Source organism: Falco naumanni, chromosome Z (genome assembly GCF_017639655.2).
Source record: "Falco naumanni isolate bFalNau1 chromosome Z, bFalNau1.pat, whole genome shotgun sequence".
Lineage (NCBI taxonomy): Eukaryota > Metazoa > Chordata > Aves > Falconiformes > Falconidae > Falco > Falco naumanni.
In genome coordinates, this window is record NC_054080.1 from 14,512,781 (window position 1) to 14,539,865 (window position 27,085).

At 39.8% G+C, this 27,085-nt stretch overlaps 1 protein-coding gene across 1 annotated transcript; it reads right to left on the reverse strand.

Annotated features, from left to right (window-relative positions):
• Window positions 1–6,876: 6,876 nt before the first annotated feature.
• On the reverse strand, window positions 6,877–8,363 carry TUSC1 (tumor suppressor candidate 1). Its single transcript, XM_040580846.1, has one exon. It carries the CDS (start codon window positions 8,281–8,283, stop codon window positions 7,681–7,683), a length of 603 nt encoding a protein of 200 aa, XP_040436780.1. The 5' UTR covers window positions 8,284–8,363; the 3' UTR covers window positions 6,877–7,680.
• Window positions 8,364–27,085: the final 18,722 nt, after the last annotated feature.

The following is a 27,085-nucleotide window of genomic DNA, read 5'->3' on the forward strand; positions in this document are numbered from 1 at the left end:
GCTGCTCCTCCTCATCCCTGTCTTCCAGCTCGGGGGGCTGAGTACCCAGAGAGGAAACTGGTCTTGCTATTAAAGACTGAGGCAAAGAAAGCATTGAGTAGCTCAGCCTTTTCCTTATCCTTTGTGGCAGTGTTCCCACCCCTGCATCCAACAAAGGATGAAGGCTGTCTTTGGCCTTCCTATTTCTAATGTATTTGTAACAACATTTTTTGTTACCTTTTACAGCAGTGGCCAGCCTGAGCTCTAGCTGGGCTTTCACCTCTCTGACCTTCACCCTGCACAACCTCACAACTTCCTTACAGTCCTCCAGAGCTACCTGCCCCTTCTTCCAAAGGTGCTAAACTCTCTTTTCTACCACTGAGTTCCAGCCAGAGCTCTCTGTTCAGCCAGGCTGGTCTTCTTCCCTGCTGGTTTGTTTTTCAGCACAAGGCGGCAGCCTGATCCTGCACCTTTATTTCCTTCTTGAAACTTTGCTGCACTGTTGCAACAGTATTTCCTACATCAGTTTGCTGGAGTCTAGCATACAGGGAAATTGTCAATGCAACAAGGGCCTCTTGCCCATATGGTCAGAAATCCTCCCATCTGTTCTTTAACTAGATATATTCAGTTTTTTTCTAGACACTCCTCCAAACTCTTAATTGGCTAAATGTAGACCTTGTAAGCTTCTGGGTTTTGCCCTGCTCAGCAGCCATTGAGGAGATGGACAAATGCCCACTGAGGGCACAAAAACTTCTTTAGCTAAAAGCTGAAATGAAATACTCTGGCAGAACACAAACAAAAGCTTCTCTGGTACCAAGAGAAGGCTAGCAACCAAGCTGATTGACACCTGAAGTCCTCTCTCCAGATGTCTTCCAAGCCAGCGACTATTAAAATCTAGGCAAGAGCATCTACTCGTATCCAGATGAGCAGTTTTTCATGCACATTCCTCCAACTGCTAGTGCCATACAAGTTTCAAGCATACAGCATTCAATTTTACTTTTATACTTTTACCGCTATTTCTTTCACAATAAACAGATTGCAAAAGCAAAATAGGCACAACCTTCCTCTGTCAAATGAAGAGAACCCTCTGGGACTGTTTTTGGTAGTAAAGACCTTATATTTAGATTTCTGAGCATCTCCAGTGCTTTTAGTGCCTCACTTTAGATTTTATGTGCCTAAGCCCTTCAACAGATTCAGTCACTTATACTTACAGTGCAGAGTAATGAAATATTTAACTGTCGTTAAAGCTACAGATCTTACATCACTAAAAAATTAAAAGCAGAAGAAAAACAAAATCTTCCCCAGGATTTTTTTGAAAATGTATGCCTTTTTGAATCTTACTTTTGGATTCTTAAAGTCCATGGGAAGATGTGTCAAGTACACTGCTCTGATTCTAAATGATTTTACAGCATCCACCCAGAAGCTTTTCTTCCTCACCAGTGCAGCACAACAAAATTCCCTCAAACTGTAAAACAAGGTAAGACTTTAAATAAATTAAAAAAAAAATAATCCACTACTTCTGAATGAAATGCAATAACAAAGTTCAAAATTACAAGTCATGAAAGCCTCAGCAGGGAACAAAGGTTTCTAATAGCCAGGTATAATGATTTGACCATCTTCACCGTGAAGAAACAATTACCAAATACCCACAGAGTCATAGTTCTGACAAAGGAATTGACAACAGTATTTTGTACTTAATAAGGAGAAGAAACACAGGTGAAGCTAATTATTTGCAATTCATGCACAAAGACACCAGCTGCTAATTCAGTACCCCATATAACTTTTGTAGGCAATCATTATAACAGAAGCCAAGATGACTAAAATATTAGACCTACTGTATTTATATGCTTTGCAACCACCTCACCTCCAGGCATGCCCTGAGCTCTCACACACTAATCAGCATTAGTCTGGGTAAGACACTTGGAAGTGAGTTTGTCAAAGCACACCTGGATGTTGCTGGCTGAGTGCAGCACATTCCTCTATTACTGAACCAGTACTCCACCTGGGGGTTAAGGTTTGTACTCGTCTAGGTGCTGAATTGCAAACAACTGTGTAAAGCACTTAAGGTCATTGAAAATCCTGCAGCATTTATAAAATGGAGATGCTTCATCTGCTGGCCCTCGCAATTTTTCACATGAAATAAATTAACCTTAATGAGCACCACTGCTAATAATCACAGCAGAGGCTCAGGACTGTTTGTAAAGCAGCGTTCCAAAGCTTGTCCTCACTTAAAAGCCATGTCAGTGCACGACACAGTTGCATTTTTCCTTGGTGTTAATCTTTTACTTTATCCAAACTTCTTATTCAGTATTTTTATTCATTTAAAATACACCACTGTAAATGAATATAATAACTCAAAATAATGTTATATAATAATTCCATTAGCTTTCATTTGATGGTCACAGCTTTTCCACAGTAATTCTCTCTCATAAAATGTTCTCTTTCTCTGAATTATCCAACCAGTTTGCTGTGTTCCCAGTTTTATAGCACACTCCCTTCTATAATGCTAGATTTAAAGCAGCCTCTTCATGCCCTCTAAATGTTTTGCCTTTTCTCTTCTGCTACAACTACGTTCTCGCTGCACAAAGACCCTTGACAGCATAAAGAGCAAGCAAATGGCCTTGAAAGTCATGAAATAATACTCGTTGCAAGCTTTATTAAAAATAGCTTTATAATCATGGGCCGCTATTATTCTCTGAATGATACAGAGTTTTATTTTGGAAGGGATGTGGCAGTAAATTCAATCTGGATATTGTACAGAACAGTGACTGTTCCCAGGCAGTTACACCTAAACTTCCCAGCATGGTAATACAGATACCAGGTATCACTTAAAAATATAGAGGAAAGACTCTGTTAATTTGCAGTCACTAGAAATCCAGCTTTAAACCACTACTTTAAATCTTTTGCAAGTTTGGAAAAGAGTTTTCCTATGTATCTTGCAAACATCTTTGTTGACCTGAACAAAACTAAAAGGGGATACTGAACACAGTGAGATATAAAGGGAAGAGTAACAGATTACTGTTTTGGTAGGAAAGTAGCTGAACTAAACTAATCTGAATGGCATTAGTTTGCCACACAAAGAATTTAATTTATTTCATTATTCTCTGTGGGCAGCTAGGGCACCCCAAGGCCCTACCGTATTCAAGGAGATGAGCACAGCGGACAAAGACTCCTTCAGAGTGCAATTTTTAATGAAACTTAAATTAGGTCTCAAAAGAGCAATAGTGTGTATATTAAATATGGCACTGACACTGAGCCATTCTGTTCATACGCATGTGTTTTAAAGTAATTGCCATCAAATTCACACAGGGCCCCAGAAGATTTTAATACAGTTTTAATAGAGCCATGCATATCGTTTCCATTCTAACATATACTTCACAATAATTTGTTGACATAAAGCACAGGACAAGGATAAGAAAAAGTCTGCAGCCAAGACTGAACAATTCCATAAGAAAAAGGAAAAAATAACTGTTGTGTGATGGTTTGACCCTGGCTGAATGCGTGGTGCCCACCAAAGCCGCTCTATCGCTGCCTTCCTCAGCTGGACCCAGGCAAGGAAATATAGCAAAAGGCTGGTGGATTGAGATAAGGACAGGGAGATCACTCAGCAGTTACCATCACAGGCAAAACAGACTTGACTTGGGAAAAATTAGTTTATTATTATTCAAATCAGAAAAAAACCTTCCCTCCACCCCTTAATTCCTGATTTCTCTATGCAGAGGGTCAGGGAACAGGGGCTGTGGCCAGTTCGTCACACGCCGTCCCTGCTGCTCCTTCCTCCTCACAGGCTTCCCCTGCTCCGCCGTGGGTCCCTCCCATGGCCGGCAGTCCTTCACAACCTTCTCTCACGCCAGTTCTTCCCCCCCGCGGGGCGCAGCCCCCCCGGCCCAGCCGGCTCCAGCCCGGGTCCCCGCGGGGCCACAGGCCCTGCCCGGAGCTGCCCCAGCGCGGGCTGCCCGCGGGTCACAGCCCCCTCGGGGCGTCCCCCTGCCCCGGCGTGGGGCCCTGCCCGGGCTGCGGGGGGGGGGCTGCTCCCCGTGGGCTCCAGGGGCTGGGGGCACAGCCCGTCTCACCGGGGGCTTCCCCACGGGCTGGGGGGGAACCTCTGCTCCGGCGCCCGGAGCCCCCCCTGCCCTGCCCTGCCCTGCCCTGCCCCGGGTGCCTGCAGGGCGGCTGCGCTCACCTCTTGCTGATGCAGAATTTTGTTGCCGGTTTTTTTTCTTTTTTCTTTTTTCTTCTTAATATGTTACCTCAGAGGTGCTACCACTGTCACTACTAGGTTCAGCCCTGGTTAGTGGCATGTCTGTCATGGAGCCGGCTGCCACGGGCTCCACTGGACACCGGGGCACCTTCTGGGTTTTCTCATAGAAGCCACCCCTGTAACCCCTCTGCTACCAAAACCCACTACATGTTGTCTTAGCAATAAAGGGAAAAGCTACAGGATTTTTAGTTCTGTTTGCCTCCATAAACTTACATATATTTATATATATATATATATTTGTGTGTCAAATAAACTTAAGAGAATACATATTCATATTTTAAACACTGCAATTTAACAAGGTGATCAGGAAAGTATTATTGCCAATTGTTTTATACATTGTTATGTTTACACATTGTTATACATTTATGTGGAGAAAAAAACTAAACAAAACTAAACACAAAACATCCAACCCCCCAAATCCAAACTTGGATTATTCATTCACTAATTTAAAAAATTTACCTGCAAATAAACTTACTTCCATATAACACTCTGATGCACTGTAGTACACACCACTATGCAGCAAAAATTAATTATAATACAAAACCATTTTTAAACTGGAAAACAGTCCACCTGCCTTCAAAAATCTGGCCTGAGCAAAACCAAAAAAAAGGCGAGGTTTGTTTTTTTTTAAGGAACTGCCAAATAAATAGGTACTTAAGAATTAAAAACATGAAAAAAACATATGGTTTTGAAAATCATGATTTTGAAAACAATCAGTATATGAGTGAAAATATTTTGAATAAAAAGTGAAATTATAGAAATAACAGGACAGCATTGTTCTCTTTGCTGGGTATATTGTCCTGTTTGCTGAGTATACTGTAGCTATTTTGTTCTGCAGTGCACTCTCTTCCAAACCCAGGGAATTAGCATTCAGTCAGGCCAGAGGAAGAAAGGCTCAACACAGCAAGATGTTTGAACACAGAGATGCTACCATAACTACTAGACCAAAAGAAGGGCAAGTATTTGTCATAGTCGAGAATGTGATAAACAGAACTAAAGACAAGTTAAAAACTGGAATTTCCAACATCTGCCTGCTTATTGGACACAAAGCAGAATGACAGCGAACAAATCAGACTTTACCCAAAACTAGAGGAAGGTTTAAGCTCTTCATACAACTGTGGTGACACTTCTCTGATCACCTCAGGCGCATAGATACTGTAATGTATCAGGCAGTTTCAAAGATACTCTGTGCTTTTTGCCAATCATCAACACATCCATCAACAAATGGCTGAACTGAACTGCACTTTTAGGGCCAGATGTGTCTGCCTATGATACCAAGCTACTAACTGTTAGAACTAGTCATATAGACAAATCCAGACTACAAGCATGAAGGCTTGAACAGGTATATCCCGTATATGCACCTTTCCTGTAAGCCTCAGTATTTGCAGTTTCCTGTAGCCAAGGATCACACATGCAAGCGTATCATAAAGGAAACTCATCACCTGTAAACCATTAATTGGGGGACACTGCAGTACTACTTTTGCACCTTCTTACTAAAGACTTTTCCTAAATCTTACATTTTCTTTTGCCTTTTGCTCTCAAAATCAAACTCACAACTAGATCCAATCATTGTTTAAATGAAACTTATGCAGCCTAACTGAATTAAGTGATAATTTACTGCAGTTCATCTGGAAGCAGCAACTTCATTAAATACCTAAAACCTTCCTTTATACTCTTCACATTAATTTGAATTTTACCGAAATACTCCCCCCCTCCCCCATATACTGTACTCTGCAGGGCTGTTCTTTAATTTCTCTACAAAGATATAGAAAAAAATAAAATAAAAGAATCCTTTATATAAAATTGCACAGAATTTAGCACTTTATGCATTGAAATTCCATTTATTGGGAGCACTCCAGAAGTTTAATTAAGTTTTGCATATTGTATCAGAAAAGTCCAGAATCTCTCCTCTTTTGTACGTGCCAATATTTCAACTTTTGAAAAGGATGCCTGGCACAGTTACACATCTAGCATTATATCTTAACATGGCCCCATATTTTGCTATTTTGACAGATTCTTCCTGTTGCTTGGGTAGTTGCACTTTACTGGAAACCACTATTAACGTAATACAATCTTGTTGGCATTGTAGGTGCTGTAATTCTGCAGTATTTATCAATTTAAGCATTTCTGAGACTATTTATCGAACACTGAAACACCACATCCAGACATCAACACCCATAACTTCTCATTGAGAGACTTCCCATTTTAAGAATGCACTTAACTTGAGGCTGCAGATTCAAGAGACTAAAGCAACACTACAGCCATTTTATGATTAGAGGCTTATGCTGACATCATATGAAGAAGTGGCTACTCTTCAGAAGTTAGATTGTCACAAATACAGAAAACAAGATACATATTTTCACCTTTTCATACTACTTTAACTATGAGCTGAAACAGACCTCGGCTGTCAAAAGCTTTAAAGGAACCTATCCCAGATCTGAAAGCATCAGACAGCTTTTAAATAACAAAAAAAATACGAAGGAACATTTCAAAACCAACTTAAGTTTCAGTTCTTTACAAAAGAGTAGGTTTTCTTAGGGAAGACAGATCTGAAAAATAACCAAATAGTTCAAGCAGCAGGTTTTCTTAAGGTCAAAAAAATAGCCAAATAAGTTTGTCTTTGAAGAAATACATTACAAAGGTCTGAAGGGTGTTTCACCTACAGTTTGAAAATAAGTCCCTGTTCAAAAAAAAAACAAACAACCCACTTAAGGCAACCATTTGGTGTGTCAGTTTCATTTTTATCTGCTGCAGTTTTACGTAAAAGTGTGAAATTCAAACCAATATTCATGCGATGGTGAACAAAGTGTCACTGAAAACACAATTACTGTTTTGCAGTAAATGTCCATAGAATTTAGAAGGGTCCAAACGACTACCAACTTTTACTGGAATGCTAACAGAGAAGCTTGCAAAGTTCCTTCACTCCCTTTCCCAACAGACACATGCCAACTGCTAAGAACTAGTCAGAGCCATCTTCTGATAGTCTCCATCGCTGTTGAGGTCCACCTGACAGTTGCTAACTCAAGAGGAAAAGGCGATCCGCAGCTGGTTCCCAAGGAAGCACAGTTAAATGCAATGAGGTGACATGAGACCAGCTGTTCGTTTGTCCATGACAACAGCTGCTCAGAGGCATCCCTCGACTGAAACATGGGCCTCTTCCCAGCGTCAGTTTTCCAGGTGAACCTGCTTCTCCTTCACCATGGTCAACGATTCCTCCTCATACATCTGGGAAAGGGATTAAAGGAAAAACAGCACAGCTCCTCCCCCGCTTTCTTTGGGAACAGCCTGCCTGGCCTGAAGGGTGAGGGCCAGCCCACGCTTCACCGGGGGCAGCGCGGGGAGGCAGGCGGGGCCAGGCCGCCCCCCCGCCCCGTGGTGTGGCGCGAGGGCGAGCGGGGCGGGAGGCCCCCGGCACCGCCCCCCGCCCCCCCCGGCGCCGGCTACACGACCGGCACCAGGCTCCTTTTCGCGGCCGGCTGCTCATCCTCCTCTAGCAGCTCGACCAGATCCCCGTCGTCCAGATCCCCGTCGTCCAGGCCCGAGTCCCCCGGCCTGCTGGCGGCCCGGCAGCGCCGCAGGCACCTCAAGGCCTGGCGGTGCTTCTCTTGCAGGCTCTGTAGCTGGGCGCGCAGGGCCGCCGCTTCCTCGCCCAGCTCCACGGCGGAGGGCTCCTCGGGGCCGGGCTCCTGCAGGGCCTGGCGGAAGAGGCTACGGTTCTCGCGGCGCAGGCGGCGGTTCTCCAGCCACAGCTGCACGTTCTCGTGGCGCAGCTGCGCGTTGTGCCACTTCTGCTCCTCCTGCTGCTGCAGCGCCTGGCAGTGGCTGGCCGCCAGGTCCGCGTACCGCTCCGCCAGATGCTGAAGTGAGCCCCGCGACTGGCCCCGCCAGCCCTGGGGGCCTCCGCCCCACTCCACGAACTCCTCCGCCTCGCGGCCACCGGCGCCGCCCGGCCTCGCCCGGTCTCTCCGCGCCCAGCCGTTACGGCCCCAGCGCCCCTCCACAACGCGCATGCGCCTCATCCGTGCCGTTCTCGCAGCCCACATCACACCACACCCCGCCGCTGCCGCGAGAGGAGGGAGCCGGCGCCTTCTTATGCAAATAACGGGCGGGGGCTCGGCCGCCGGGGGCGGGGGCGGGGGTCGGGGTGGCAAGGCCGGTGCGGCCTGGCGCCGCCATTTTGGGGCGGGGCCAGGCGGGGCGCGGCGGAGGCTTGGCTCTTGAGGCGGGCGCGCCACTTGGGCCGACGCTGGTGCCCCTCCGCCCTGTTCCGAGGCCGAGTGAGGTGGCGAATGGGCCAGGGTCGCTGTGGGGGGCCTCTCAGAATACCCTCGTCCGCCGCATGGCCTCTCTGACCAGGTGGGGTTTCACTGGCTGGCTGTGTGGTGCAGGCCTCCCCTGTTCCTCTGAGCCTCGTGTTTATTGTTAATTAGCAGTGGTGGCTACAGCACAGCGGAGATTTAATGTCAGATCAGGAACTCATGTTAAACTAAGAACTGCCCATAGAAATGTAACTCGGTCCCTTTTGATATTGCTAAGTTGTTGGGGTTTAAGGAGGAAGACATGCAGGCTTACAAAGATGCCCAGTTAGTATGTGACTGATTGTGACGGCTCGTAGATGATTTGGCTTAAAGTAACAAGATCACGTGGTGTAAGTTTGCCTGTAAAACATTTGTAAAAGAAGAGAAATAGGACATTGAGGGCTCTATATTGACATTTCACAGTGGGTGGTGAAATCCATTAATCTGGAATTCTCATAAATTCCCTCTGGCTATCCCCCTTTACATAAACATGCATATAGGCATCTGCACGGTTAGGCAGTCCTGTTGGAATTACAGTGACTGTGCAGTGCCTGACACTGTGGATCACTGCGTATTTTTTGCACTTCAGGTTGTGAACTGCTTTGTGATTGGAACCATGCTTTACTCTGTGATCCAGTGTGCTGTTACTTACCAGCTAAAACTTTTGAGTATGGATCATGTATTTGAAGTTCAACAGAAAATGTGTAGCAGTAATTGTAGTAATTATTTCCAGAATATTTTCGGTTCTAAACAATGAGTGTTCACTTAAAAAGTTTAGAAGAGAAAGAGCAAATCACAGAAGTAATCTGAGTGTAACTGTACCTTTGCTGTGACTGCTGATGAGCAAAAATGAATTTACAGCACATATTTCCTGCACTAAGCCAGCTTCCAAGGAACGATTGGCTAGGGCATTATAGTAATTCCATGTAATATGTGACTAAACTGGTTTTGCATTGAAAGAAACAGGTTAATGTCTGTTTATTAGGCACTTCTTAATGTTGCTGCTTCAGATACCCATAGGTATACCCACTGCCAAGATGCTTGTAAAACTACATTAAGGCAAATCCTGTAGAGCCCTGAGACTTCAGCTACTTGTTCAGTCTGTGTGGAAGTGGACCAGGGCTTTGCACTCCTGTGACACAGTGAATAGAGTAACAGAGCTTGAGCTTTTTATGACCACTGAATTACAGTCATCATTGACAGCACCTTAAACTTTGTTTTGAGGTTGGCTGTTCCTTGAGTCTTATGGTGAATGTTGTATTACACCTCCCAGTTTTGTTTATTCACCTATTTCAGTTTTTCATGTGACTTATTGTACTCCATTGTGCATGCATGTATACAAGCATAAAGATTGATGGGCTGTATTTCTATAAAAGTCGTACTCGTGTATCAGAAGGGAATTACTGAATTCCAGATTCCTCAGACAATGTTTAAACACCAATTTGATACTCTTTGGTTAAAGGCAATGACAGCAAGTAGTGATTGGGGAAAGATGGCAGGTCAGTATAGGCAAACTTGATTGCGAGATAGGATCACACTTGACAGTGTGAAAGGGGGAAGAAATGAGAGAAGTTGTGAGAAGTTGCCCAGTTGTCAGTGGTTTTCTTCTCATAGAATGCTTGGAAAGGATACAATACTTAAAACAGCAAAAATATCGTAGGGATAAATAATATCTCCATTCCTATTGAATAAAGCCCTGTTTTTATTTAAATGGTATCAGGTCTCCGTAGATAAGAAAATGTCAATGCTTGTGGACCATCAGCTACCACTGATTTTTGACCCTATCCAAACTGCTTGGGAAGAAGACCCTAGAAAAACACCTCACAAGGCAAATAAAAACTTTTGTTGTCTGTGATTCCCTTTACAACTTGGGACACTGAATTCTTATTCTTGAAGTGAAAGGAATTCAAGCAGCTCTACCGTTTGTATGGATATGAAGGGGTTTTTATTCTCTATGATTCTTAAAGGAAGTTTCACAAGAAGTTAGACTCAAACTGAAGCTGAATTTTGTACTCCTTTTCTACTCTTAGAATCGTAGAATAGCTTGGGTTGGAAGGGACCTTTAAAGGTCATCTAGTCCAACACCTTTGCAGTGAGTAGGGACATCTTCAACTAGATCAGGTTGTTCAGAGCCCCATCCAACCTGATCTTGAATATTGCCAGGAATGGGGCATCTACCACCTCTCTGGTCAACCTGTTCCAGTGTTTCAGCATCTTAATTGTAACAAATTTCTTCCGTATATCTTCTGAATCTACCCTCTTTTAGTTTAAAACCATTACCCCTTGTCCTATCACAACAGGTCCTACTGAAAGGTTTGTCCCCATCTTTCTTAAAAGCCACCTTTGGGTATTGAAAGGTCGCAACAAGATCTCCCCGGAGCCTTCTCTTCTTCAGGCTGAACAAACCCAACTCTCAGCCTTTCCCCATAGGAGAGGTGTTCCATCCCTCTGATAATTTTTGTAGCCCTCCTCTAGAACCACTCCAACAGGTCCATGTCTGTCCTGTACTGAAAGCTCCAGAGCTGGATGCAGTACACTCCAGGTGGGATTTCACAAGAGTGGAGTAGAGGGGCAGGATCAATTAGCTTGACATGCTGGCTACCCTTCTTTTGATGCAGCCCAGAATGCCATTACCTTTCTGGACTGCAAGCGCACATTGCCAGCTCATGTCCAGTGTTCATCCACCAGTACAGCCAAGTGCTTCTCCTCCCAGCTGCTCTCAATCTCTTTATCCCCAGCTTCTATTGATACTGGGGGTTGCCCTGACCCAGGTGCAAGACCTTGCATTTGGCCTTATTGAACCTCATGAGGTTCACAGGGGCCCACTTCTCGAGCTTGTCCAGGTCCCTCTGGATGGCATTCCATTCTTCAGGCATGTCAGCCACACCATTCAGATTGGTGTTATCTGGAAACGTGCTGAGAGTGCACTGGATCTCACTGTCTGTGTCATTGATGAAGGTATTAAACACTACTGGTCCCAATACAGACCCCTGAGGGACGCCACTTGTCACTGGTCTCCATCCTGATATTGAGCCATTGACCACTGCCCTCTGGATCCAACCATCCAGCCAATCCCTTATCCGCTAAATAGTCCACTCGTCAAATTTGTATCTCTCCAACTTAGAAGGATGCTGTGGGTCACCATGTCAAAGGCCTTACAGAAGTACAGATAGATAAAACCTGTAGCCTTTCCCTTGTCCAGTGATGTAGTCACTCCATCATAGAAGGCCACTGGGTTGGTCAGGCAAGATTTGCTCTTTGTGAAGCCAGGCTTGCTGTTTCAGATTACCTCCCTGACCTCCATATGCCTTAGTGTGGCTTCTAGGAGGATCTTCATGATCTTCCCAGGCACAGAGGTGAGGCTGACAGGTCAGTAGTTCCCAGGGTTCTCCTTTCTACCATTTTTACAGAAAGTGGCCCACTGTACCATCCTAGCCTTTGAGAAATGGCACAAAAGGTAAAGGAGTGGCCCATCAAGTCTGTTCCACTGTGTGCATTCTCCTGAAGTGCATACAATTGTGCATCATACAGGTTTTCCTGGAATTAAAGCAGATCATTTTGCTATGGTGCAATCAGTGCAATATGGCTTTCAGGCTTGAACTTGATTCAAAGCTGAAACTCTGAAAAGCTGTCAGGATTTTCAGATAGGTATTTTGTGTAGTCCTGAGCATTGCTCTGTACATGTGAAGCAGTGTCATCCAAGGGACAGCAAGCAACAACTTTTAAAATACAATATAGCATGCATTAGCTTTTAAACTGCGGTGGTGAGTGCCTTCAAAATAGCATGGTTCAGTGATGTCATCTTTCCAGTTGCATAGCTCAATGGAGCTGGTTTAATGTATTTATGTAGTCATGTTTTTTCAGAATCTAAAGGTACATTAACAAAGAGAAAGTTTCTAGCTGTCAGGTTCTGAGCTTTCCAAGAGGAAGTAAAGATAAGCTAATAAATACATTTTCTTTGTGGCTCAGCCTGAAAGAAAGCCTGGAAGAGCCTTACCAGGAAAGAATATTTGGTCTCATTAGGTTGGATCTTGAGTCAAGGATTCACTAATGGCATGTAAAATGCTATCGTTAATTGCATCACCGATTACATTTCAGTGGACAGAATATGGCAAACACTTCATGGTGGGATCTGTTGGAAATGAAGGTAATGAAAGAGCTACAGAGGAACAAAAACAAAATAAGAAAAAAAAAAACCAAAACAACCAACCAAAAACCAGGGAAAGAAAGCCAATGCAGGTAAAAAAAAAGACACAAAGGAAGAAGAAATGGTGATAACTTATAAAGGAAACACGTTTCCTAGTTGAACAAGAGTGAAGGACACAATGTGATAGTTAGTAAGGATAGCCAGAAAACATATTTTCAATACAAAGGGCTTATTCTGCCTTGATCTTTATGCTGATAGAACAGGGAGTTTCTGTGTAGGGTGAGAAATGTATGCTTCTGTGTTTATACTCTAGCCCATGTATCACCATTAAAAAAGCTTCTACCAAGAATTATATTTGACATAAGTAAAGAAATAGCAACATGGAGTGCATCAGTATTTTTCTAACAGTCCTGGATATAATGTAGGGAAATGCAGGTTAATCTGTGGGTGTTTTTTGAGGTTGAGGGTAAGGAATATATTTGTAGAGAGCATCAATAGTTTTGTGTATCAAGAGAAGATGAACCTTTCCTTTCCAACTGGGGAAGACTTGGAAAGATGTCCCCTTCCAGATGATTTTACCTCCCAGCTTTAGTTTTCAGTGCAAACAGAAATAACTAAGGCTTAGTTTAAAGAAAAAATCTCTTTAGGCACAAGGAGAGGCACTGCTGCTGTACTGAAGGAAGATTTGTAACAACATGATAGATCTAGTTTTGATAGCTTTGCTGCTGATGCTTTTAATTGGTCTTCATAAATGTTTTATGCAGTTGGGAGGAATTTAGTCAGCATTCTGAGCTGATGATTGCTTAAAAAAAGGTATGTGTTGATAAAGCTTATTATGTCACCTGTAACACTTTTGTTAAATTAGCCTGAGTAGAAGACACAGCATATTCTTAGCAGTCTGCACTCTCAAGACAAGAGTGAATAGAGAGGCTTTATTTTTATCCCTGTTATACAGCAGGAATGCCACTGTCAAAGGCAATGGGATTGTACTTACACTGTCGACCTGGAGTAAATGGGATCAGAAGCAGTCTCTGTACCCAGAGATTTGCAGTGCAGTGTTGGAAAGAGGGTTTGGAAGCTATTTTGCTTATATTTTTCCCAACCTGCTCTAAGCATTGTGTTTAAGTTGTCATCATTCTTTGGCTGTTGATAGTGTTGAAGAACAGGGCATATTAGAAGTTGCCTTGTCATCCTTAGAAGAAGTGACATTTTGGGAATTACGTAAACCCACCCTTTTGCAAGCATTCTGAGGCTGGGGTGGGTGGCTTGGGGGGGTCTTTGCTACTTAGCTGGATTGCTGATCTTTGTCTAGTAAATGTAGACCTGTGCTCTGATGCTCTGAGCCAGTACTTTCTTTTGTAATCTTTGAGTTTATTAGCTTCATACATTGAAACTGCAGGTGTTAGGGTTTGGTTGTTGGTTTTGGTTTTGGATTTGTTTTTTTTTTTTCTTGACATATATATGTTTTGTAAATTACATATTGAGTTGCTGTTGCTGTTACTGCTAATATTATTTTCAAAACCATCATTGGGCATAGTTTATTACCACTAAGTAGACTTACTGATACCAGAAGTTCTTGCTAATACTTGAGAGCATAAATATGACTTTAATGAAATAATTACTAAAGAAGTAAGAGTAGGTAATATTGATGGCGTTTATTTATTGTCTTGATATGGGCAGCAATATTAAAAGCTATCAAATAACATCTCTGTTTGACAACTTTATTTAATCCTGTCTATGTGTTGCCGTAAGAAGAACTAGTATAAATAAGGGAAGCTTGAGTTACCAGTTTTAATTAAAATTCAGATTGCTGTGGGAAAAGAACAGTCCCTCAAAATACTGTGGACTAGAGTAGGGAAGCTGAGTTAAAATCTGCACATGCATTAGTAGAGAGGAAAGAGAATGGTGCATTAAGGGTTACGGGTTGGGTTAAACTGTAAGAACTTTAGCATGCAGAGAACTCCCCTTCTGCTTGGCTTTCTAATCAAAACCTTATAACTTAAAGCACTGGTTACACTCAGAAATACAGACAAGGGGTTGCCTGTACTTTCTGAGAAGGTCTCTGTGCGTGTGTGTTGTGTGTACATGTGGACTTTTGTTTGTGTGAGAAGAAGAAAATGTAATTCCATATTCTGGGATTGAGAAGCGCCACATTAGAAGAGAAAGCTTATTGATATGTAGGTAAGCTCTGAATCTTTGTTTAGAGTGAAACTTAACACTTTGGTCTTCAAACCAGTAATAGGGTCTGTGAATTGCATAGGAGTAATAAAACATAACTCAGTTGAGTTGATTTATCAGATTTTATGAGATAGTGAAGGATTATGAGTCAAAAAATAAACCACCTAATTACAGGTAGTGGTTGAGGTCCCAATTAAAAGGATGGGAAAACATGAGTTTGAAATTGCACTTTTAAAATTAGAGCAAGATGTTTGGACAGCTGAAATAGTGAATAAGCTAAATAACTGTCTTGCACTTATGTATGACATTTATGTATGCATGACATTTATGTATGCATGACTGTAAGCCATGCTAGAAAAAGCCTTATAAATTCAGAGCATGGAAATTATTTTTATCAATGGAAAAAAAAAGATGGGGAAAAAAGTGATTGTCAGTGATGTTTTCAGTGAAGAATTTGTTCTGTAGGGTCAACTGTTGTAAAAAGTACTGGTCATCCCTGCTTTCCAGCAGAAACTTAGAAAATATATCTTGAAATCTGGTGTCATGGGCTACATTTTATTTACAAAAAGGTGTTGAGGTAACAAACTGAATCATCTGGTGAAATTCATCTTGCGTTTGCAGCATATGTGCTTACATCTAATTACATATGCTCCATTTATGGACAATTAGATCCTTTGAACATGGTTCATTTCACTGTAATGCAGGTGTCTAAAAGACATCAGGTAGATCACATTCCAGACAGCTTTTTGCTTCCCGTTGGCTGTTATGGGAGTCTGAAAGATGCTTCCATCTTAGATGCCCAACATTAGACCCCCTGCATCCCATCCTCAGAATGAAAATGTGCAATGGCTGTGAGATACAAACCTGTAGATTTAATAGAAACTTGAGCAGAGAAAGAGCATGAAGGAGTATGACTGATGTATTAGGCTGATGTTTTGCAGTGGTACTTTGCATTTCTGTGTGGGCCAGTAGATACAGCCTAAAAGACTTTATGGTTAAGAGTCTGGTGTTTCTGTAGGTCAAGTTGACATGTCCAAACCCAAGGAAAGTGACTGAGCAAAACAGCAAGACAAAATGGGAAATATCTCAGGAGTTTGTGTTCAGACCTTCAACCAGCCCACTGTAATTTTGAAGGAGAGAAGTTAGGTGGAAGCAGCAGATTCTGTAATTGCAAGAAAATTAAATTTGATTCTTTCCAAGATTTACTATCAATAGTCATAATCAGATGATGCATTGAAATCTGTAACAGATTATGTACCTCCTTTAGCCATTCTGTTAAAAGTAGGTTAAAATGGGAAGAAAAACAATTACTCCAGAAATTACTTATTGTAAAATGAAACCTTCCAATGCACATACAATTGACACAAAGTAATGTGACATGATTTTTATCTTGACCACATGTTCAAGGAAGAAGGAGTGTGTACCAACAGAAGGAAAACTGAATTAATACATAAATGTCAGTACTAAAGTCTGACACTGGCAATCAAGAGTTTGTTCAGAAAACAGAAATTTATATATGCAATGTCAATATATAAAGAACACCTGTTTTCCATCATTAGTTTTTCTCCCAGCTGGAGAAGATTTCTAGACCCTAGTGGTTTTCCTGCTTGTGTCATCTAAAATGGTAGATTCAGGATAGAAAAGTTGTTAATTGAAAAACTGAAAGGCCCAATAGAGAGTGCAGGTAGTGTCTGCATCAAGGTTCTCCTATTGCATTGCTAGCAACTTACTTGTATAATAGCAGTGGGGCATGGTAGCAAATATGGGATAATGCAGTACCTTTTCCCTTTTCATTCAGAAATGACCAGAATCAGAATTTTAAAATCAATACTTCCAATCCAGGAAGCCCATTGCAGTTTACACTAAGCTAACAGAAATTATTTCGGAAAGACACATTCTATCAGTTTATTTGTTCAAGACATACATTAATTTAGAAGGAATACTTTTGCCTAGCACAGATGTTAAAGGTTGGAAAAGAGTTTTATAACAGCAGGAGTCAAAATACTGTCTCTTTGAAATGGGCTGCATGCTAGGTATGCAAAACTCCATCTGTAATACTGGTCTTCCTCCTCCATTTTACAGACAAGCACAGGAATGCAGTACAACAAAGATTTCCTTAAATTGGGGAAAAAAAAAAAAAAAAACCACCACCAAAAAAAAGCCTTCATAATGTAAATAATCATTGTTTGGTTTATCTTCCAGTTCTCTGACTTGCAGCTTTGATATTACTAAAGATATTGCTGAAGTTGTGATTGTCAAGGAGACACAATTCAAAGGCCTACGTAACTGATTCCCAGGTAATTATATTATTTCCTCTGCCCCTGGGATTCACATCTGCAGACTTATAAAACACAGTGGGATTAAGATCTAATTATCTTTCAAAACTGGTTGTCAGGAGGTAATCTATTGATATTGGTAAGAAACTGCCTTTAAGAGGAGACTGACTGGCTATTGTAGTCTCGTTAAGCTGATAATAATGGGATTTCTGTTTTGCACTTAACAGGCAGAAAATGCAACCCCATCCAGTTTCAAGAAGTTCGGAAACGATCAAGCATATCAATATCATAGTAAGCATCACTATACTGTCTGCCAGGTCTTAAGATGTCTTTATTCTGTTTTTGCATAGTCAGGTAATTCATATACTGAAATTAATAAATGAAAAATAAAATACCTGAGCTAAATTTAAAAGATAAAGGATGCCACAGAATGAAAAGAAGTAATAGTTAAAAGACATTTGAAAGATACAACCAAAAGTTAAACACCCAGTTTCCACTGAATTCCAGTGGACATGGTGTAGATGACTTTTGTGCGTCTTTGAATATCAGTTATCTATGGGTCACATGGAAATAACAGGGTTGGATGAATCTCTTTTGTGACATGTTACGTAAGGCATTTGGCCTTTAAACTAGATTTCTGTTTGTAAAAACCAATCCATCTGTTTTAAAATTTTAAAAGTGCTGCTTTTAGCTTGCCAAGTTTGCTAGCATTACAGTAGCATTCAGAAATTTCACTGTGGGGACACCATCATGCTTGTTTTTTTTTATTTAACATCAGTATGCAATATGAAAACACAAAGCTGGGAAGAAAACTCTTACTGAAGACTAGCTTGTGTGAAGAGATTGCAGAGTGTGCATAGTGTATGTCAGTGCAAGTCTTCATAGATTCCCAGCTGTTCTTCTACGAACAATGGCTATCTACAGACTATGTTTTGCAGAACAAAATTATCCTTTGTAGGGAATGATCTTAAAAAAAGGAGCTGGTAGTCTGTGTCCCCTTGGCTTCTGTCTCCCTTCATTCTGTTTATCCCTCATCCCCGACAGCACCACAAATGGACACCTTATTCAGATAAGAAGCAATGACAGAGATTTAGTTAGTCTCTCATCTACCAAACATCTGGCACTTTAAATTCTGATGTTTTTAGGATTAATAATAGCTATTAGTCCACTTTTTATTTTCCAGGTAATGTAAATAGGCCAATCCATACATGTATCATGATAGCATAATAGAATTTTAAGTCCATATATTGGTTGTTCACAAATGTTAACAGTGTGTACTGAAGCCTAGGATATTATACTCTAAATACATACTATATGTTTTCAAAATATATATATCTTGTTTCATCTATTTGTAGAAAGTACTGGGTTTAAACATACAAAACTTATGAATTCTAGGCCGCAATTAAAACTAGATAATTTTGAAGTGTAGGTGTTTAGTTCTATAATGGTAGTATAATCATCAAATTCTACATAGTTGTTTCATTATGAAGTCTGTTACTAAATTACTGCAATATCCAACTAAAGAATGTATGTGTATGTGTATGTATGATTGTGAATGTGTGTCTTTATGCATGAAAATCAACCCTGATCCCATTAAATAAAGTAGGTATTAAACTTCATTTTTATAAAAGTTGAAGACTATCCCATTAAAATACAATATTCCCATATAGCTTTGCTTCAGCTTTTACAATTAGTACTATGGCATGTTAATTTATCAATAAAGATTTCCTTTATTTTTAATTTTCTTGAGGTAGACCTGATTCTTGCTATATGTCTTAACTATACTCATTCAGTACACAGATACACTTAACATTGAAGAAGTTTAAGGAGCCATGTAACTGGAAACTGTAAGAAATTGTAGGATAGCTTCAAACATGCAAATATAAAAGTTCTTGCCACAAAACTCCTGGTTAAATCACTGTACGCTTTGCCTGAGCATGGGCTGCATGCAGTAAAACTGGTCTGGAATAATTTTTATTTGCCAAGTCTTACCTCAGATATTCTTGATTTCTGCAATTGGAATTTCCTACTTTTTCCGTGTGACAGTTGAAGTCAATCTATTGTAAATTGTCAAGTATCAATGAAGATAATATACAAAAAATATTAGATCTGAAATTAATATTATAAACCTGAACATTTTCTTTTCATTGGGATTTACTTCACTAGGTCTGATGTCAAGTTCTGTACTTCTGTATTATGGGTAATAAAGCTCTCAGACCAATCCATCATCATTTTAATATCTGTTCCACCTGTGTTACCAGAATACATTTTTTATTTGTGTTGTTCAAACAAAGTTAAGAACAACTGCTAAGTAGATGGATAAAATTCTGAAGAAAAGTCTCTATCAGTGACGATCCATCTGAATACAAATCACAGCCTGCTGTGCAGAAAATACTATTTTGTCTTTATTGGCTTAATAGAGAAAGATGAATTGTGAAAGCTGACACAGGAAAAGTGGAAAAGCCATAAAATCTAACACTATGATATTCTTCACTTTACAGAATATTTAATGGCATGATGTGGAGAATCTTGGACAAAATGGTGTCATAGAACTTTCAGAAACTGTTACAAGAACTGACCAAAAATGAGGGGCTGTTCTCAAGTTAGACTTGAGCAAGACAGTGGGATTAATTTAGGTGGTACTCATAGGGTCACAGAATATAATCATGTTATGGCCAAAATATAAAAATATACTTAGTATATTTATTAAAAAAAAAAAAACCATTGTTCTGAAGACCTGGAAGGAAGTAAAAAAATTCAAGTATTTTCTGCATATTTAAATTATAAAACTGCTTAATAACTGGACCAAAGAATTATAACTCAGCAAGGCATAGATACACAGAGCAGTCCAGATGAAAAGGTATTAAAATCGGTGCAATAGAAAACCAGGAAATTACAAGAATTAAGCAGCAGGACTTCTTAAAACTGTGTTTTCCTGATCTCAGAAACTATTTCTTTTGGCAGTATTTAGTTGGTGAGGTACCAGCTTAGTAAACATTAAACATTTCTTTTCTCTGAAATTAATCACAGACTGTTAAGTTTCTATGATGCAGCAAAGAAAAAAAATGTCCTGGATCACAAACTGAAATATAGAAAAGAGAGAGCTGGATTAAAAGGTCAATTTTCATCATGTCTAAAGGTTAACAACAAAATACCTTAGAATTCCTAACTAGGCCTTGTATTTGATACATTCATTGATAGCTTTGTGTCCTCCATACATCTGCAAAGGTCAGCTAGGAGTGAGGTAGCAAAATTTGTGATGACTCAAAGTGGTGAAGGTGGTTCACTAATTATTATCACTATTAACCACTGTTTGAGACTGGTCAAAATTATCTTCATGGTTATCAAATCCTGATTATCAATTGCTGTGTTTTGTAGGCATAAATATTTGTGTCTATATAATTCAAACTCGGGTAGTGAAAACATTTGCAAAAATACTATATAAAATTAAATAATTAAATGAGAAAGTTGTATAATTGTTGTATTGCCTATGTGCATGAAGAAGGTGGAGAATGTTTTTTAATCTGCTCTGCCTGAATTTAGTGGTTTGATTGCTACAACTTTTCCTTAATCATAAATGTAACAAAGTTAGCAAGTGAGGCCAAAAATAGATGGGAAGAGGTGTTACCACATGTATACGCAGAAAGATTATAATGGAAAGGTACAGTCAGGGGTTTTATTTACCCTATAAAAAAGAGAACAGTGTACAAAAAAAGAAGCCACTTGATCCTGATCATTTATGGACAGAAAAACCATCAGATCTATAGAACTGCTAATCAATTATGTAATTGTTTTGGTAACTTTATTGATTGCCCATATTTCACGGATGTTCTGTTAAATAAAGCTGTGCTTTACAGATAAGTTGTATTCTGATCTCTGTTGGAGCTAATGGATCATGCATCACCAAAAAATTCTCTTGACACCTGTTTCTAACTGTGAAGAATCTATCTTAGTTGTTTTAAGGACTTAAATTCCTGTGATGTGTCACACAGTGGAAAAGAGTTAGGTAGCTAAATCACCGCTGTCATCAGTAGGAATATGGTGCAGAAATACGGGGTAAGTATCAAATCTTTAAGGAAATAGTTCTACTGCCAGCCCCAAATGTAAATAACTTTCCTCAGGGATATGAAGTTCAAGTTTAATTTGTTAAGAGAGTGTTCTCTTCTAGGATACCCAGTATATATATGAATTGGGAAGGTCAGTACTTCAAATATTCCTGGCACGCATTGCATTGTATGCTTGTTTTGACAGAATGAACAGTCACAATTGAAAACTGGATTGCAAATTCACTAACGTTCTTTCAAAATTTCTTGCAATATTGTGTGTTTTCCATGAATTCTTAGCTCAACTACCTTAGGTATAGGTATGAACTCTTTAATTTGTAAAGATTACAAATTTTTGTATTAACCCAGGAATTGATGGCACAAACCAGTTCTCTTCAGATTCTCCTCTAAAAGAAAGAACTTCAGAGCCCTACAGAAAAGACTGTTGTTCTTTCTGGTTTTCTTCTAATTTTAGGAGTAATAAAGTGATAGTATTGATAGTATTATTTTTGGCCAGTAAATTATTCCCAGTTTGGTGGCTTATTATGAGTGACCAGAAACACTGATTTGCACTCTTGGATGTATTAAGCAAACATAGCATGGATATAAACAAAGCCCAGAGGAATGTCTTACTGTGACCAGAAGAACGGGTCATGAAAACCCAGAAGCAAGGCGACTGCAAGTAGAGAAGCACTGACTTGCAAAAAAAAAAGACATGTAGGTGACATCTTTTGTGCTGGAATTAAAGGAACATCACAGACTAACAGAGCTTTGAAGCACCTCTGTAAATCAGGTCTAGCTTGCTAGAATATGCTGCAAATCCAAGTGTCTTCTCCAAATTGATGGAATGGGCAATGGCCACATGAGCAGTGGTACCCCAAAATCCTGTCTGCCTGACTTCTCGAACCACAAGAAAAATCTTGACATACATGTTTGGCTCATTGCAAGTATGCTGTTTTTAAATACTGTGTATTCTGAATTGTGAGGTTTTTCTGCCTTGTTTGTGCTAGAGGAAACAAAAAGTGAATGAACAGGTTATTTCACGTGTAGATGCGTACAAGAGACAGGGAGAGGACTGAATCCCAAAATTCTGGTCTTAGTTTGATTAATACATTTGCAGTGGTTTCTGTTATTAATCTTTCAGAAGTTGCACAGTGGAGACCAAATGTGTGTTAGTCCTGCTTTTCTAATAATAAAATGTAGCGATATCATGACAACTTTATTTCTTCATCTTTGTTAAAGGATGAAGAGTAAAAACAGTCACATCTTTCCCTGGTGCTCTCCCTCTCTTTTTGTTCTATTGTTGTGCAGTTTGCAGTATCTAGAGGGGACTCTGTATTTTCCTGCCTCTTTTGATTATATATAATAAATAATAATTTTTGTGAGATTTCAGAGTCATTGTAGAAAAAAACCAAAACCCACCAGCATTTGAAAGAAGGAGGGAGAAGAACAGGAAAGAAAAACCTGGGTTGTATATCACATTTTTCTGACAATAATAGTTTTGTAAACACCATGTCAAAAAGCAGTCTAATATGTAAAAAAAACCCCCAAACAACCATGCCCACTTATATCACTAAGTGTGATGATGTCTGGATTACACTTCAGTTTTAAAATTGTAGTTAATTTATAAACACATAAACTAGTACAAATGAAATGTTGAAATTTTGTCTCAAAGCACTGATCAATAATAAAAGTACCAAAAGTCTACATCTTAATCAGCGTTGTTGCTGTGATAATATAAATATATAAGCAAGGCAAGGTTTATAGGGGGAGGAAAGTCATGTTTTATTGGACTGATTTGTGTGGAAAAGTATGAGATTTAGGGTAAATAACTGTTTTGTGAGATTTTGGTTTTCTTAAGATCATATGCAACAGAAGAGTAACAGTAAAGACACAAACCAAGTACAGTGGGAATAGTTCATAATTCATTCATGGTGTTTAATGTATGTTTCAGAAATGTTTAAGAAAGAGGTAAGATGGGCAAGCTAAGAAAGTCCTGCTAAGTTAAACAATAAGAAACCTGTTTCAAGAGATGTTCGTGCCATACCTAATTCAGAAAACTGTCAAAGTATATGGTTAACTTTAAGGGCATGTTTGATTTTCATTAGTGAAACACATAGTTAATTGTTTGTTTGCCTAAAAACACCTTTTCAATTTGTATCTTAAAAGTTGTAAAGAATCTGAACCAGAAATGAGAGCACTCCAAAGGAGAACTTTCTTTGATTTTTGCATAGAAGAATGGAGGAGAAAAAAAGTTAATTCCTGGACCTTCATGAATCTTTATACTTAAAACATGACATTTAGGATACCTTGAAAAGGACAACAACAAAAAAAAATCATTGAAATTAACAGCCCATGGAAGCTGGTTTCTCGTACAATGTTCTGATGCCTGTACTTGTAATATCAAAGAGTAGGAGAGGAGTGAAAGGAAACAGTGACTCATACAGATTGGTAGGAATCAAGGTTAAGTAATCAAATAGAATCTCTGGTAGCCTCACTTTCTGTTATACTTAAAATGAATCACCAGCTTATTTTTAAAATGCCTTGTATTGTTACTGATACTCTGAAGAGAATGTGGCAACAGAAAAAAGTTGCAAGAAACTTCCAGAAAATACTTTTCTTTCCAGAACTGTCTGCCACAGGTAACACAGTATTTCAATTTGGACCTTGTAGTTTGTTATCTGATGCAAGAACAAAAGAAATTAAAGGAACATCTTTGATATTTCTTTAATAGAAATCTAGACCTTCCATATTGCTGCCCTAAGGATATAATCAAACTGAAAGAAAAAGAAGTAAAACTATATAAAAATCTAGTATTCCTCATCCTTAATTAAACCACTGAAAAGAAACAAGTCTTATACTGAAATGTGTGGGAATTTCTGTCAAGAAACAACCTTTGACATCAGGAAGCATACTCTTGAAACCATATCAAAGTGTGTTACTTTGTCACACAGGTGACAGGGCATCAGGAGATGCACCTCCCTCCTTTGACTACAGAGAAAACCTCTAGACAACTTTATCTTGCAGTACTGTTAAATTTTCAGATGACTGAAGTTGGGAGAGATTAATATGTTCTTTTTCTCATCATATATGGGAAGGGTGCCTCATGTCTAGTGAGCTCAGAGGTAAGGTTGTCTAGGTGGAGGTTGGTGAAGGGGTTGTGTAAAACTGTACTGCTGAAGTAATGTTAACACAAACTTCCACTGGCGGAGGCACCTTTTCTTGAATTGAAAGCAAGAATAATTGTTGTGATAATTTGTACTGATGTTTTGTTCCTGTGTCAGTCATCTTGGTAAAACAGAGCAAGCTATGGGTTCTCATTTTTTATCATTAACAATATCAAAGTGCAATAGTGTCAGTCATGCAGGCTGATCCACTGCTTCTAGTTTCATGAGCAAGAAAGGTGGCATTTACTATTGTATTGAGACTAAAAACACTCCACTGAAGGGAACTGTAATTTAATTTATCTAAAAAGTGCAATTCATTAATGTGTTACTATATGAATGAAAGTAATAAAAGCACAAGGATTGTATTTTTTATTTCTCTGTGAATAATCCATTAAGTTATGTAGGAAGAATATCATTTGAAAGGAAAAGAACAAAAAAGGAAAGACAAGACAAATTAACAGTGAAAACACTGCAAGTACTTTCTATTAATTCTTCTAGAGACAGAATACTCTTAATAATAGTTTTAAATATACTATCATAAAATGCCTTTTAAAAATGAAGTGATGTCTAGATGTTGAGGACAATGTCAGATATAAAATTGCAGTATTCCAATGTTTTAGAAGTCTGATTTTTTTCTTTCTTAATGAATCTTTCTGTAATGTCCATGTGTGAAGAGCTATGTTTTGCTTCCCTAGGAGAAGTTTTCACCATCAAAAGTTGACATTAGAAAGATCTACAAGTGAATAACAGTAATAGATATACAGGGTGAAGTTTCTATGGAGAGAAGGCACACCATGCTAGAACATGATCAGACAAACTGATGAAGTCCTAGCTCAACAGGAAGCTCAGACCAGCCCCTAATTCTTAGGCTTATTCCCAAAATTGATCAGTTGTGACCTCTTGTGCCACAGGCATCGTCTGTTCACAGTGAAGCTCCATTCATTTCCCCTGCTGTGCAGAAAAGACATTCTGAGCAGGACACTGATACTTGCTGCATTTCTTCCCTGTCACCAAAAGGGTCTTTGTATTCCTGATCCAGTGACCAGAAAAAGGAGACTTGCTATTATACAGGTCTCCAGTTAAGAGAGGGAGAGGGGGAGAGAGTGAGAAAGAAGTGGAGGGGGGAGAGAAGGGAACATGAGGGGTGGTGGCAGGGGTGGGGGGGGGGTGAGAAGGGCAGGAAAGGAAAGGAAGAAAAAGAAGGGGTAAGAAAAATGAAAAGGAAAAAGAGGGGAGGGAGAAAAAGGGAGGAGGAGGAGGAAGGAATGAAAAAAAGATAAAGGAAAGACAGGAAAGAGAAAGAAAGACAAAGAAAGAAAAAGGATAGAAAGAAAGGAAAGAAAGAAAAGGAAATAAAAAGACTACCGGATGAAAATAAGTCTCATAAGATTATCTTGCCAGTAGTAGCAAAACAGGTAACAGAAGGTGGGGAATAGCTAAGACCAGTTTATCAACACCCCATGGGAAACCAAGTGTGCAATTGCACTCCTTTTCTGAAAACTAACATGCTATTTTGTGGATGAAGGAGCACCCCGTTGCTTTGAGCCACAGTTGGTTCAGCAATGCTGAACTTCATTACAGCTGCTGTGAGCTCAGATAGAGTAGTGCCACTCTTGGCTCTGGGGAACACAATAAAGTGTGGGCATTCTGTTTGGTTTTAGGAGGGACAGATACAGGATTTTACCTTGGTAATACCTTTCAGGCATCCTTATTTTTTCATACTCCCTCTGTGATTCTGCCCAGCAGTTTCTTCCCTGTGTACAGCTGCTTAGCTGCTTGTACACCACGTTCATTGAGTGTGTGTGTGCTTTGAGGCTGCAGGCAAGACTACAGCTGTAGACAATACAGGCAGGCATCAGTAGCTGCTTGAGAATTCCTTTCTGCAGAGTGCTGTTTATTTGATTGATTAGATGCCAGGTTTTAGTTGGGGAGGAGTGCTGTTAGAAGCTCACAGACTTAAAATAATCAAAGTAGGTTGAAGGGAATCTGATGGGAGGGAAGGACAGAAGTAAAGTAACAAGATCTGGATGAGAAAGGTCTCTCAGCAACTCATGTACATTTCACTGCAGCATGTAGTAGAATTCATACAGTCGTTATGGTGTTCATATCAACAAATTTTTTCTCAACATTTATTTGCCTTGTTAAGCATCCTTGCACATGTCTCTGCTCTCAAGGTGCTATGCAAGTTACTGCTTTGGACTCTAAAGACATGTATCAGCAGCTACTTAAAAATGTGCAAATTTTTACTGAAAAGTCATCCAAACCTCAGAAATCAGTAATGCACTGCAAGGCTGTTCCATGGTTGTAATATTATATATTCCACCTATTCCTGTGGGATGCATTCTTTAAGAAAGATGACTGTACTGACTGCCAGGTACATGCAATGGAAAAATTACAGCTTTAAGCTTCCTTCAGTGTTGCATGTTCATCCAGGGTTTTGTAGTATCACACATGCAGCAGTCTTCTTCCTGCAAGACAGAGAGACCCTTGTGTAGCAGTAAGCTGAATGATACAGTATATATCTACATTTTTGATTCCTTTGCTTTTCTTGTAATTTAATACAAGGAACTGTGAGGCCTTATCCAGCTGACCTGCAACCCCCCCTTTAAAGCATTTCAGTGGAGAACAGCTTGGGTGTTCAGTATAGTGTGACTAATAAATAGCTGTCATTTGGAAATGAGACTAGAATGCTGTTCATATAGTTCTATCAGAATACACAAAGCTTCTTAATGGGGA